The sequence below is a fragment of the Malaya genurostris genome, chromosome 1, assembly GCF_030247185.1.
Source record: "Malaya genurostris strain Urasoe2022 chromosome 1, Malgen_1.1, whole genome shotgun sequence".
In the NCBI taxonomy this organism is placed as follows: domain Eukaryota; kingdom Metazoa; phylum Arthropoda; class Insecta; order Diptera; family Culicidae; genus Malaya; species Malaya genurostris.
The window spans coordinates 3,351,667-3,365,386 of record NC_080570.1 but is presented as its reverse complement, the minus strand read 5'-3'; the positions used below and the strand labels follow the sequence as shown (position 1 = coordinate 3,365,386).

Here is a 13,720-nt window from a genome sequence, read left to right as displayed (position 1 = left end):
ACAGGATTTGGGATGACTTAGCAAAATGGTTTTCACCGAATAGGATTTTGATGAAACGGGCTTTAGTGAAATGGCTTTTGAAAAAATGGCTTCCTAAGAAGTAGCTTTGTCCCGGGTTGGCGGTTCAATGCATAGGACGCTGGTCTTACAAGCCAGTTGTCGTATGTTCGAGCCCCGACCTTGGAAGGATTCTTAGTGTCAGTAGGATCCATAGTACTAGCCATGCAATGATTCTGTACACTAAGAATCGTCTGCGAAGTCTGTTGAAACAGAAAGGCCAAATTCCACAAAAGGAATGTAATGCCAGGACTTTGCTTGCTAGAAGTAACTTTCAAAAAATTCCGCAGAATCTCCTTACTGCGGAACGACTTTCATCAAGACGGTTTTCGATAAAAAGAATTAGAATATAGACAAAGAAATTTAACAGCGAAAATACTTTCCACTGAAAAAGGGCTTAAGGCAAAATTGCATTTTACGAATTAACCGAATTAGTCGAAACGAAATTAATTTCGATGGCTGGTCTAACGCGATATGGCTTTGAATGAAATGATTTTCGGCCAAAGGCCAAAATATCTTCTGTAAGATCAGCTTACGGCAAAAAACGTCCGATGAAACGGATTAGGATCGTTTCACCGAAAGCCGTTTCGTTGGATGGTATTTCGCCGAAAGAGTCATTTCGCCGAATACCATTTTGCAAATCGTACAATAACTATCTCATATTGAAAATAATGGAAAAAATCATTTCCCCGCGTTTGATCTAGATAGACTACTCTATTGATTAGATTTTTTAAATTGATTCCTAATTCTCAGAACTTTGAGAAAACTTTTCGAATTTATTACCTACTAAGCATAGAAGCGACCCAATCGGCGAAACGTATTTTGAAAAATTGACCCATTCGACGAAATGACTCTCGGCGAAATGGCATTCGGTGGAACAACTTGAACGGGTGAAATGACCCGCTCCCGATGAAGCGGTTTATGGCGAAATGGACTTCAACGAAGCTTTCGAAGTTTTCAACGAACCTCTGACGAAATGTTTTCCTTCCAAATTGCTTTCAACTAACTGGCTTTCAGCGATCCGGCTTTAGAAAAAAAAGATCTGGAAAAAACGGCTTTCAACGAAACGGTTCAAGACGAAATTCGACGAAACGGCTTCCAATGAAATTGAATCCGACGAAACTGGTTTTGGATTAATGGACTTTAATGAAAAAAGAATTGGGATAAAATCATATTCGACTTAAATGAAATGGCATTCGATGAAATGATCGCAACCTCCAAAAGCAACGGGATCGTATATCAATGCGAAATTATAAACCAGAGAAGAGTCTGCTTAGTCACGATTAGTGGAAATTAAATGCTTATAATGGATCACTGGGGACGGTTACGATGGGTTTTGACCTCTGACTTCTAGAGCCGTCGAGATATAATACTAAAATGGAACAACAACTAACACTCAATTTGGCTTTCTACCAGAAAGAAAAGCTTCCATGGCTTTGTATTTCCAAGGTAAAATATTACCACGTGGAATGCATCGTGCATGCATATTTCTAGTCATGTTCTCAATTCGAGAAACAACCTGATCATGAACATTTTTGCTTTTAGTGTAATCAGCAGCTGTTTTCAGTTGAATTTCTGTGACATCAGAACGAAATTAAAAAAAAATACACTTCATTATCTTCGTTCTCGACCACTGTGCGACGGGTCACGTGGGATGCTGTTGTTGAGCACATTTTTAATGTCGTTGTTTTAATGCCTGCATCTGCTTCACCATATGACCGTCGGTGGCACTGTACTAATAATGATCGCACCGAAATCGCAAAGTCTCTCCTGTAAGAATCGGTAGCTAGACGTCGTTATGCACATTATAACGTTTTCATTGCAACCGTCGTCGGGATCCTTCGGTGAGGTGAGAACGGAGCGCGCGATGGCGAAGTCAAGTAAAAGAAGCCAACAGAACACAAATATAAACATATCATTACTTGTTATTAGCCGCTTCGTTTTCCATTTCTCGCGGATGGTAATGGGTTTTCTTCTTCTTGATTCGACCGTAGCAGCAGCAGAAGAATCTCACAGCTCCACAAAAATTACCTTAGAGATGGCGCGCAAGAAACAAAGAGATGAACTTAATTACCACCACTGTACCGAACCGACACACTGCACAATACTGCTCGGACAGCTCACGGGACTCAAAACGGGAGGATTCTCCCCCGCGCTACCAGGCCTTTATAAGCTGAGTCACGTTCAGGACGGCAAGAAATATGGAAATAGGAAACTGTGTGTTGTATACAAAAATGTTGTTTTTGGAGGTAGTCGAAGGGAGAGTCTGTTCTCGCCACTTAATTTTAATTATATTCAGACAAGAATAAGCGAAGAAAATGAACAACAAAAAATCAACGTTGTACTATCAATTAAATCAAAAGAACCGTGCGTCTCCTTCGAATCGTGCCGAGCGTTATGGAAAAATAAAAGAAAAATCTCGATAACATGAACATATTGTACTTGGCACAGGGCCTACTTTGTAGGTTCGATCAGTTGTTGTTGCTGGTGTTGGCCTGCCTGGCCTACAACAAGATTGAGGTTCACCGATTCGATTAACCTTATCCGGAAAATGTGATCAGCTGAGGCCCCCGGAATGTACCGGCCAACGCAACCGTTTCGCAAACCAATCCGAGAGCCCTAACGGTACCGGACGAGCGAGGCTGTGTTCGATTATTTCATCATTTTCGAAACCTTGGAATTCACAGTGTACCATAGACCGACCGCGACCGACGTTAGGCCGCGGATCTGGCCGGCAGATGTGGAAGAAAGCGTTTGGAATGATTACTTCCTAATAAAATTTAATGCAGCTGGGAAAGGTTTTTTTTTCGGACGACCGGAGAGGGAAGAAAATGGCTCGTAAAATTATGAGATAACAGCCTGCTTAGTCTTCTCGGGTGATCATTTCTAGGGCTCTGCGTTTGTGAGATGGAAACATTAGGGGGGGTTTGGGAGGAATTAAAGTAGGCTTTGATCGTTTTCCATTAGGATTCACACACTTTGACGAGAGCGACTTCGGGCTAACTAACTAAGCTAGTGATACTTCACCATTTGATTCAGTACTGAACGTTATACATTTTTGATGCCCTAATTTCTTACTTCTGTAGGTTGAAATAAATTCACAATCTAACTAATTTTTTTTCTTTGTTTCTTTCGTTTCAGGTTTGTATTGTAAATTTCTCCGATGAAAGGTTGGTTTCTAATGATTCACTCAAAAAAATGGTTTAGCTTATAAGAATATTACTGAAATAGTGTTATGTTTTATGTTTCATATTCATATCTATCTCTAGTGAGGCTTCAGATAATTGTTTATTGAAAATACGATTGAAACATTAGTTTGATATCCTTAATTTGAAAAGAACAAATTTCACTACTGTCAAAATTGTACAGACTGTCAAATAAATTTTTCTTACCCAATAGAGGGTTAGAGTGCTGGAACTAAATTTAAAATAAAAATAGCCGATTTTCCCTAAAGCTCCATATGAATAAGTACTCAATGATTGATTTTCTTTGATACAGTTGAGGGTTGAACATAAACTTCCGCTGTTTGGTCAGTGTTTAGGTTTTTCTTTTCTTCTCAAAATTCTTGCTAAGTTTGTCAAAATACCCAAAGTTAAATTTGTTAAAATACAGTTTCAAAATCATGAAACTAATTAAAGTCGATTTTTTTTTTCGAGTTATATGTATTTCCTCAAACGATCTGCCAGACACATTGGAGATGGATTCCAAATTCGAATTTCTTTAACGAAAGTGTTTCAAACTAGACGTCTCTCACGTTTCTTCTGTGTTGGTTGGTTATTTCAATAGATAAATCTTATTATATGGTCACGTTGCATGGTTGCAGCGAATCCTAGGTAAACGTTAAATCAGTAAAATTCATCAATTGAAAAAGCTCTGAGTCGTCGTCCTTCCGTAAAGTAGGTGAAGCATCAACTTTTTCTTATTATTTATTCTTTATTTCTCTAACCGTGACCGTCAAAAAGTACTACTCACAAAAAAAAACAATATTAAAATCTACTTAAAAATATTCCGTAGAAGGATATTCAAGGAGAAGCCGTCATCCGTCGTCTGAACAATTAAATCAACGACGGATTTGGTAAAATCAATCATCACTTAAACACAACAACAACAGTCGACTTAATGATAATAATGATTAGTGATAAAAACCTAGTAAAATTTGTCGAAAGTGAAAATTTTCTTGCCTCGCTGACACTAGAACCGTTAGTTGTGAGTACATCTTTTACATTTCAAATTTAGGAAGCTTGCTCATTGTCTCTCAAGGAAGCCCAAAAATTCAAAGCACATTTAAGTTTTCTTAAATCAGACCCTTAAGAACTTATATAAAAGAAGGAGAGATTCAGATCTTTTTTTCTTGAAGTTCTTAATAAGGCTTGGACTTCTTCCGCAACTTTAATGACACTAAGTCATGCAATTGACCTTAATTGCAAGCAATTAAAATTCTTGGTTACAAATAGACGCTGTTTAGCTGATCGAACTTCAAGATTGTAAGCACATATTGGCTGGCAGGATGCCAAATCAGGCCAAAAAAACTGGATCTTTATTTTAGAACTCAATTCGGAACTTGAATACTAGAACTGGATTCTGGAAATGAATTCAGGAGCTGGATTCTAAATTGTGGAGCTCCGGTTCAGAATTGAAAATCAAAATCCAGATTCAGAATACAGCTTCAGAAATGAGTTTTTCTGATTCAGAGTTCAGTTCCAGAAGTCAACATCAGAATTCAATACCGGAATCAAGATTCGGAATTAAGTTCTGAATTCTAAACCTGGATTCTGCTACTCATTTCGAAAGCTGAATTCTGAATCTGGATTCTGTTTTTTATTTCTGAGCCTGAGTTCTGCACATGGATTCTGAACTTAAATTCTTTATCGGAATATTAAACCTTAGTTCTGAACCAGAATCTCAGAATTTAATTCTGGCTGAGTCCTGGAATTAAACTTTGAATCGGAATTCTGGAACTGAATTTCGAAGCTGAATTTTGTACCTGCATTCTGCAACTTATTTCCAAAGTTGAATTCTGAATCTAAATTCTAGAACTGAATTCTACAAATGATTCTAACTTTATATTTCGAAACTGAATACTAAACCTGTTCGCTGGAGATGGATTCTGAACTTGAATTCTTGACCGGAATCTTTAACCTTAATTCTAGACCAAAACTCTGTAATTGAACTCTGAACCGGAGTTCTGGAGCTGAATTCAGAAGATGAATTTTGGACCTGGATTCTGAAACAGAGCTCTGAAAATGGAACTGAGCTCTGGCACTGGATTCTTAACTGAGTTCTGATTTCGAATTTTAGAACTGAATTCTGGGCCAGGATTCAGAAACTGAATTCTAGAACTAAATTCTGGAGCTGATTTTGGCTTTTAATTTGAAAGCAGGTTTCTGATCCTAAGCTTAAACTGAATTCTGGACCGAAATTCTGAATCTTTATTTTGGACTAGGATTTTAGGAATGAGCTTTGACTGGAATTGAATTAGAATTCTGAGCCTGAGTTCTGGACCACGACTTTGGAACTGAGTTTTGAACCTAAAAGTCGATTTTTTAACCTGATTACTGGATTCTTGACCGGTACACATTTACAAATCGCTTGCCAAACCATAATTTGTATCTCAAAATTTTCACAAAATAAACTATCGAATCTGAAGCATCCTTTCCGTATTTAACAATGTAAAACTGTGTTTGGAATTGATCTCTGAACTAGAATTCTGGAACTGAATTCCAATGCTGAATTGTGGACGTAGATTCTGGAACTGAATCTTGAACCTGAATTGTGCAGCTAATTTCCAAATCTGATTCCTGAGTCTAGATTCTAGAACTGATTCTGACTTTTGATTTCAAAACTGAATTCTGAGCCAGTTCTCTGGATTCTAAAGGGTGATTTTTTAAGAGCTTGAGAACTTTTTTAAACAATAAAACGCATAAAATTTGCAAAATCGGTTCTTTATTTTAAACGTTAGATTGGTACATGACATTTACTTTTTGAAGATAATTTCATTTAAATGTTGACCGCGGCTGCGTCTTAGGTGGTCCATTCGGAAAGTCCAATTTTGGGCAACTTTTTCGAGCATTTCGGCCGGAATAGCCCGAATTTCTTCGGAAATGTTGTCTTCCAAAGCTGGAATAGTTACTGGCTTATTTCTGTAGACTTTAGACTTGACGTAGCCCCACAAAAAATAGTCTAAAGGCGTCAAATCGCATGATCTTGGTGGCCAACTTACCGGTCCATTTCTTGAGATGAATTGTTCTCCGAAGTTTTCCCTCAAAATGGCCATAGAATCGCGAGCTGTGTGGCATGTAGCGCCATCTTGTTGAAACCACATGTCAACCAAGTTCAGTTCTTCCATTTTTGGCAACAAAAAGTTTGTTAGCATCGAACGATAGCGATCGCCATTCACTGTAACGTTGCGTCCAACAGCATCTTTGAAAAAATACGGTCCAATGATTCCACCAGCGTACAAACCACACCAAACAGTGCATTTTTCGGGATGCATGGGCAGTTCTTGAACGGCTTCTGGTTGCTCTTCACTCCAAATGCGGCAATTTTGCTTATTTACGTAGCCATTCAACCAGAAATGAGCCTCATCGCTGAACAAAATTGGTCGATAAAAAAGCGGATTTTCTGCCAACTTTTCTAGGGCCCATTCACTGAAAATTCGACGTTGTGGCAGATGAAATTATCTTCAAAAAGTAAATGTCATGTACCAATCTAACGTTTAAAATAAAGAACCGATGAGATTTTGCAAATTTTATGCGTTTTATTGTTTAAAAAAGTTCTCAAGCTCTTAAAAAATCACCCTTTAGATATGGATTCTGAGCTTGAATTCTGGACCGGAATCTTTAACCCTAATTCTTCACCAAAGTTTTAGAATTGAATTCTGACTTTGAATTCTGGAATTGAACTCTGAATCGTAATTCTGGGCCAGGATTCTGAACTGAATTCTAGAACTAAACTTTGGAGCTGATTCTGACTATTAATTTGAAAACTGGTTTCTGAATCTAAGCTCTAGGCATGAATTCTAGAACTGAATTCTTGACCGAGGTTCTGAATTTTTCTTTTGGACAAGGATTTTAGGATTAAAGTTTGACTGGAATTGAATTTTGAATCAGAATTCTGGAACTGAATTCTGAACCTGAGCTCTGAATCAGGATTTTGAACCTGAATACTGGGTTCTAGATTCGATACACATTGACAAATCGCTTGCCAAACCATGAACTTTTTCCCCAATTTTTCACCAAAAAAATTCTTCAAATTTCAAACATCCTTTCCGTATTTAACAGTGTAAAACTGTGTGTGGAATTGAACTCTGAACCAGAATTCCGGAACTAAATTCCGAAGCTGAATTTTGGTCTTGGATTCTGGAACTGAGCTCTAAACTGTTCTGGTTCTGGCCCTGGATTATTGAGCTGAACTCTCAAACTGAATTCTTGAACTAAATTCTTAATCCGAATTTTACAACAGAAATCAGGATTCTGAAACTGAATTCTAGAACTAAGCTCTGGAGCTGATTCTGACTATTAATTTGTAAATGGGTTACCGAAACTAAGCTCTAGACATGGATTCTAAAACTGAGTTCTTGACCGTAATTCTGAATCTTTATTTTGGGTTAGGATTTTGGGATTGAACTTTGACTCGAATTGAGCTTTGAATTAGAATTCTGAACCTGAGCTTTGATCCAGAATTTTGGAACTGAGTTCTAAGCTTGGCTTCTGTAACTGATTCTTGATACACATTAACAAATCGCTTGCCAAATCATTAATTTTCCCAAATATTTCACAATAAAAGCACATCCTTTCCACATTTAAAAGTGTAAAACTGTTCCCTTCGTTAGTGTCTTGTTGTCCGATTTAACATTTCCGAGCCCAAGTTTTCCCGAAAATCGTTTGAAATGGGTTGTTTTTTGGACATTCTTTTCTCTCGGTGGGCCTTCAGAAAAATGCGTTCCTTAGCGTGTTGAATCAATCGACGTTTCCTTTTAAACCGCTTCAACACCAACTCCTTTTTGTTACGCGAATTTTCAAGTACTTGGTCACAATCGATCATTGCTTTTCTGTTGTTAGTTCTCATTTCACTCCATTTTAGGTTGAATTTTTTTTTTTACTGAAGGTTATTCCATCGAACATGGATCGAAATCAAGCGTCAAGATAGCTGATATGAGTCCGATGCATTTGTGACGTTAGATGGATGGAAGCAGAGTGACGCACTCTCAAACTTGTTATTTAATATAGCGCTAGACATCTACTTGATTTTGGCGGATGATGTTGATATTATTGATGTTGATCGTAGAGCTGTGGAAGAGGACTTTGTGCCTTTTAATTGGAAAACTACGAGGCGAAGTACAGAGTTGCGCAAAGGAACCTGACACATTTTTTTTTGATTACACTGGAACCAAATAAGCGATGGAGAAACGAAGAATAATCATGGTTTATTTTGTTCTAGTAATTTTCCACCATCGTTTTTATGTATAACTAGTTTCTGAAGAATCAGTCGTACGTTACAACATGTGAATCTGTGAGTTAATTTTTTTGTAAAACATATTCTGTGACCAAAATAAAACCTCTGAGCTACGTCTAAACTGTCCGGGCACCAGACAATGTTGAACGAAATACACGCTACCTGCAAATTACAGCAATTTTAGTTGAAGTCGAATCATTTCCTGGGTAATACTTTGAACTTCTAAATTTCAAATTGATTTAACTTTTAAAGTGCGGCATAAAAATCGCTTGCCAGCAGTTTGAAACTGGCGAAAAAAAACCTAGAAGCGCTCGAGGAAACAACCATTGTTCGCGCACCATTACAGATCGTGATAAATTAGTCCTGTCTCCACTTTTCCCCCCCTCCGGTGGCAGCCTAAATCCGAGAGGGGAAAAAACAACATTCAAGCTCCCAACATCGAACGCCATGTAATTTTACAATGCTATTTGTTTTCGACTAATATATGTACTGTTACACGACCCAACAGCCGCAGCAGCCCCAGCCCTCAGACTCGATATTTACGGGTATGTTTTTCTTTTTTTTTTTGTTTTGTTTTTCAAACCCAACCGCATGAGGGGGAGGGTCTAAGTCACGGATTCGGCACGGCATCTAGCAGGATCTAGCTAGGACCGACGGACGGACTGCTCACGGAAGCACATTTGAACGGTTTTGTGCGAATTCGAATCGACGGAGGGGTAGAAGCAAAAAAGAATGCAAATATCTGCTGCTGGGTACTGCAGCGTGATCGTAAAATAGAAGAAAGAGCTAATTAGGTGGGTGTTCGACGGCGGGTACGGGTGGCGGCGGCGGCGGAGGTGGGAAAATATTTTCCAATAGCGCTCCAGATCACGACTGAATAGTTATATAGTTTGTTTTTTTTTCTATGTTCAGCCCGGTCGCACAGTTAAACTTTGTAAAACGAATGAACATAGCAGGCCGTTGTTTAGCTTAGCTACCGTGGCCCGAGATCCTACATTTTTTTTGCTCCAATCGCCAGCCAGGAACGCTGTGATTGGTCCAATGGTGGTTTGTCGGCCCGTCGGAAAGGCGGAGTTGGTCGGTCGCGTCCAGACGAGCTCATCATCCTCGCCGGGGCAAATCGGTACTCGCTGTTGTTTACACTTTTTCCTAATGTCTGTTGTCATGTCGTTGGGGTTGGTGTGTTCGGCAAGGCTAATTAGATTTAGATAATGGCATTCCGACGAATGTATACTCACTCGCATTCCCCCGGTTGATCGCATTTGCCATGAATTTGGTCGCATCCTGGCTTGCAGATGGCTGCAAAATGACAAGAACAGAAAAGAGAAAGCGTTGTTTAGTTTAGGTCGAAGCTGTAAAAATGTACTGCTTTTCTATTAGGCGTAAATCGATCCAAACCGTCTCGCTGACCTCTTTGAACCGGGACGAGGAGGAGATTGCGCAAACCGCGATCTTTACGATCGTGTTTCTCGCTGAAGATGACCAATTTCGGTACTCGCGCTGTGTGGGCTCTACCACCGTAAGATAAGGTGCAATAAAATTAGGAAATTGAGCAAATAAAAATAGAAAACTAAACAGCATCGTGCCCGGTACGAGTCAATCAAATGTCGGACCCTCTCCGTCTCCGTCTTCTGCTATTTTTTGATGGCCGGTCACATCAGATATGGAATCGAAATGCTAATCGATCACCGAGAAGCGGCCCCGAGGTAGGATCGCGTTTTGTGAAATTAGCTTACCTTTCTCACAGTTGGCGCCCTGCCAGCCCGGTAGGCACACCTTGTTGCCCTGTTCGCCGCAGGTATAGTGTCCGAACTGGTCATTCCGGGGCCGGCAGAACGTCGTACAGGTCGTGTTGTAGTAGTTGTCCGCACACTGCACCCGAACCCTGTTGATTAATTGAAGAAAAACAATGTTTCCTTATTATTTTTTGTTTGTTTTCGTAGGGAGGAAGCTTAGGATCTTGTAGGTCTACTTACCGATAGGTGATCCGGGCGTTCTTCCCCGTGTGATCTAATGTATTCCATTCGTGCGAGGGTAGAATAACGCCGGAGAAGGATGTTTCCTCGATCAACCGATCGGATACTGTGAACAAAAAAAAATGAAAACATGAGAGTGAAGTTCGACTTTTTGTTTTTAATTAGCGTCGCTGCCGCTGGGTAGAAACTCCGGCAAACCGGGATCGGGATACAAATTAGAGGGTTCAAGCTCACGAGACTGGGCGCGAAACGAGATCGTTATGCTAATTTTGCAGTTAACGGCTGCGGGCTGACTTCTCCGTGGAAGGTGAAAAATGAGTTGCTGCTACCTTAGTTCGAGGTTGTACGTAAAGAAAAATCTATCGCCCTTGCGGTTTAAGCCCAAGCCTAAGGTGGACCGAATTTTTCCTCTCGTGCAGACTCGTGTAATGATCGCGGGCGGCCGTATGATGGATCGGTACGGTTGGTTGGGATGCCGAGGTGGTGTGATTTTTCACGACCCGACATGACGAGAAAAGCCGCGATCGAACAGACGGGGCAGGCTAGAGCGGCGGGAGCATGTGTTTTTTCGCACTCTCTCCCTCGTGCGGATGTCGATCAACGATCATACAAATATGAAGCAGTGTTTTGCAATCATTAGTTTGCTGCTAGGTGGAAATCGTGCCTAACGAGTTGACGCGCTGTTTGGATGGGAGTGATGGGATCTTCGAGTAGATTCGAGCTAAAGGCAGAGATACGGCGACACAAATGAGTGCAAAATTATTCCGAGGCTGGATTTAAGTAGGTGTTCCACGAAACCAGTTTGGTGGAAAAATGTTTCTACCTGCATAGAACGACTTCGTATGGATGAATGAATGAATGAATGATACTCACTTGAATAGGACTCGTTGTACGTGTCTAACGCCTGCAGGATAAGCGTGAACGATTTCTGAAAGTGGAATAACAAAACAAGCAAACTATTAATATTCAATAGGACCCATAGGGAAAAGCGGTGAAAGCATTGTTGATTAACATTTCCCATTATTGCCCCTATTCGGTTCCAGAATTGCATCTGATAGAGATAAATTAGTCCGACCAGAAACCACCCACGTTAATGGGGGGGGGAATGTTTAAATGTTGAAAATCTTTTCACATGGAGATCAATAATGACTTCGATCGACTATTCGGTTTTGTAGTTTGTTATAGTAAAGTGCTTTTGCAGAATCACCAACGGAACAGCTTTCCATTATATGGCTCTCGACGAACCGACATTCTGTTAACCGGCTTTTTGACGAAACGAGTCACGATGAATTAATCTTCAATTGAGCGTTTTTCGGTAGAATGGCTATAATGAAAGTAGAATGAAATGACTTCCAATGAATCGACTTTCGATCAATTGACCTTCGATGAACCGGCTTCCAATGGAGCGCTTTTCGATGGAATGGTTCATGGCAAAATTTCTTTTGTAGCTTTCCCCGTCGGACTATGACTATCGACTAAATGGTTTTTGATAAATCAGTCTTCGACCTTCGTCGAATCGTCTTTCGATGAACTGGCTTTCAAATAATCGACTTCCGATGAATTGACTATCGACGAATCGACTTTCGAAGAATGGGTTTTCGACGACTTCCAATGAATCGGCATTCGACGAATCGCCTTTCGTTGAATCGACTTTCGATGAATCGACTATCGACGAATCGAATTTCAGCGAATCGATCTTCAACGAATCGACTCTTGACGAATCGACTTTCGACGAATCGTATTTCGACGAATAGACTTCCGATGAATCGGTTTTCGAACAATCGATCTTCAACAAATTGATTTGATTCTGAAGAATCGATTTTTATCGAGTTGACTTTCGACAAATCGATTTTCAACGAATCGATTTTCGACGAATCGATTTTCGACGAATCGACGGCTTTCGATGAAGCGGCTTCCGACCAATCGACCTTCGACAGACTGATTTAAAAGAAAAAGACTTAAAAAAGAATCGACTTTCGAGGAATCATCTTCAAAAAATGGCTTTCAACGAATTAACTTTTAACGATTCGTTTTTCGATGAATCGACTTTGAATTAATCGTATTTCGATAAATCGACTTTTATGAATCGACATTCGATTAATCGGTTTTCGACTAATCGACTTTAGACAAATCAGTTTTAAACCAATCGACTTTCAAAGAATCGATTTTCGAGGAATTGACTTTCGACTAATCGGCTTTAGACAAATCGACCTTCGTCGAATCGACTTTCGACGACTTGATCTTTGACGAATCGACTTTCAAAGAATCGACTTTCGATGTATCTGCTTTCGACGGTTCGACTTTCGACGAATCGGCCTTCGATCAATCGACCTTCGACAAATCGACTTCCAAAGAATCGACCTTCAACAAATTGACTTTCGATTAATTGAATTTCGACGAATCGATTTTCAAAGAATCGGATTCCGACGAAACGACTTTTGATGAAGAGGCTTTCGACCAATCGACCTTCTACGAATCGACTTTCGACGAATTAACCTTTGACGATTCGTCTTTCGATAAATCGGCTTTCGAGGAATCGACTTTCGACGAATCGAATTTCGATTAATCGTTTTTCGATGAATCGGCTTTCGATTAATCGACTTTTGACGAATCGACTTTCGTTGAATCAGCTTTCGACGAATCGACTGTTGATGAATGGGCTTTCGACAAATTGTCTTTCGAAGAATTGACATTCGATGAAGAGGCTTTCGACCAATCGACCTTCTACGAATCGACAATGAATCTGTTTTCAACGAATCGTCTTTCGACAATTGTTTTTTGGTAAAATCGGCTTTCGATAAATCCGCTTACGACGGAATAGACTTTCGATTAATTCTATTTCGACGAATCGACCTTCATTAATCGGTTTTCGATTAATCGACTTTTGACAAATCAGTTTTAAACGAATCGACTTTCAAAGAATCGGTTTTCGAGGAATAGACTTTCACGAATCGCCTCAAGACAAATCGACTTTCGACGACTTGATATTTGACGAATCGACTTTCGACGAATCGAACTTCGACGAATCGACTGTAGATAAATCGGCTTTCAATTAATCGACTTTCGAAGAATCGCCTTTCGTTGAATCGGACTTCGACAAATCGACTTTCAAAGAACCGGTTTTCGATAAACCGACTTTCGAGGAATCGACTTTCGTATATTTTCTTTCGACGCCTCGCCGATGAATCGGCTTACGACGGATCGACTTTCGACGAATCGGCCTTCGACCAATC

General features: G+C 39.9%; 1 protein-coding gene across 1 annotated transcript in view; it reads right to left on the bottom strand.

Annotated features, from left to right (window-relative positions):
* The window catches only part of LOC131429943 (protein serrate), a 128,810-nt gene that overhangs the window by 43,765 nt on the left and 71,325 nt on the right, over positions 1 to 13,720 (bottom strand). Inside the window, exons 4-7 of the mRNA XM_058594483.1 lie at positions 11,361 to 11,415; positions 10,488 to 10,593; positions 10,248 to 10,396; positions 9,750 to 9,810 (exon numbers count right to left, since the gene is read on the bottom strand). Coding sequence (XP_058450466.1) covers positions 9,750 to 9,810; positions 10,248 to 10,396; positions 10,488 to 10,593; positions 11,361 to 11,415 — 371 coding nt within the window. The remainder of the gene's footprint in view (positions 1 to 9,749; positions 9,811 to 10,247; positions 10,397 to 10,487; positions 10,594 to 11,360; positions 11,416 to 13,720) is intronic.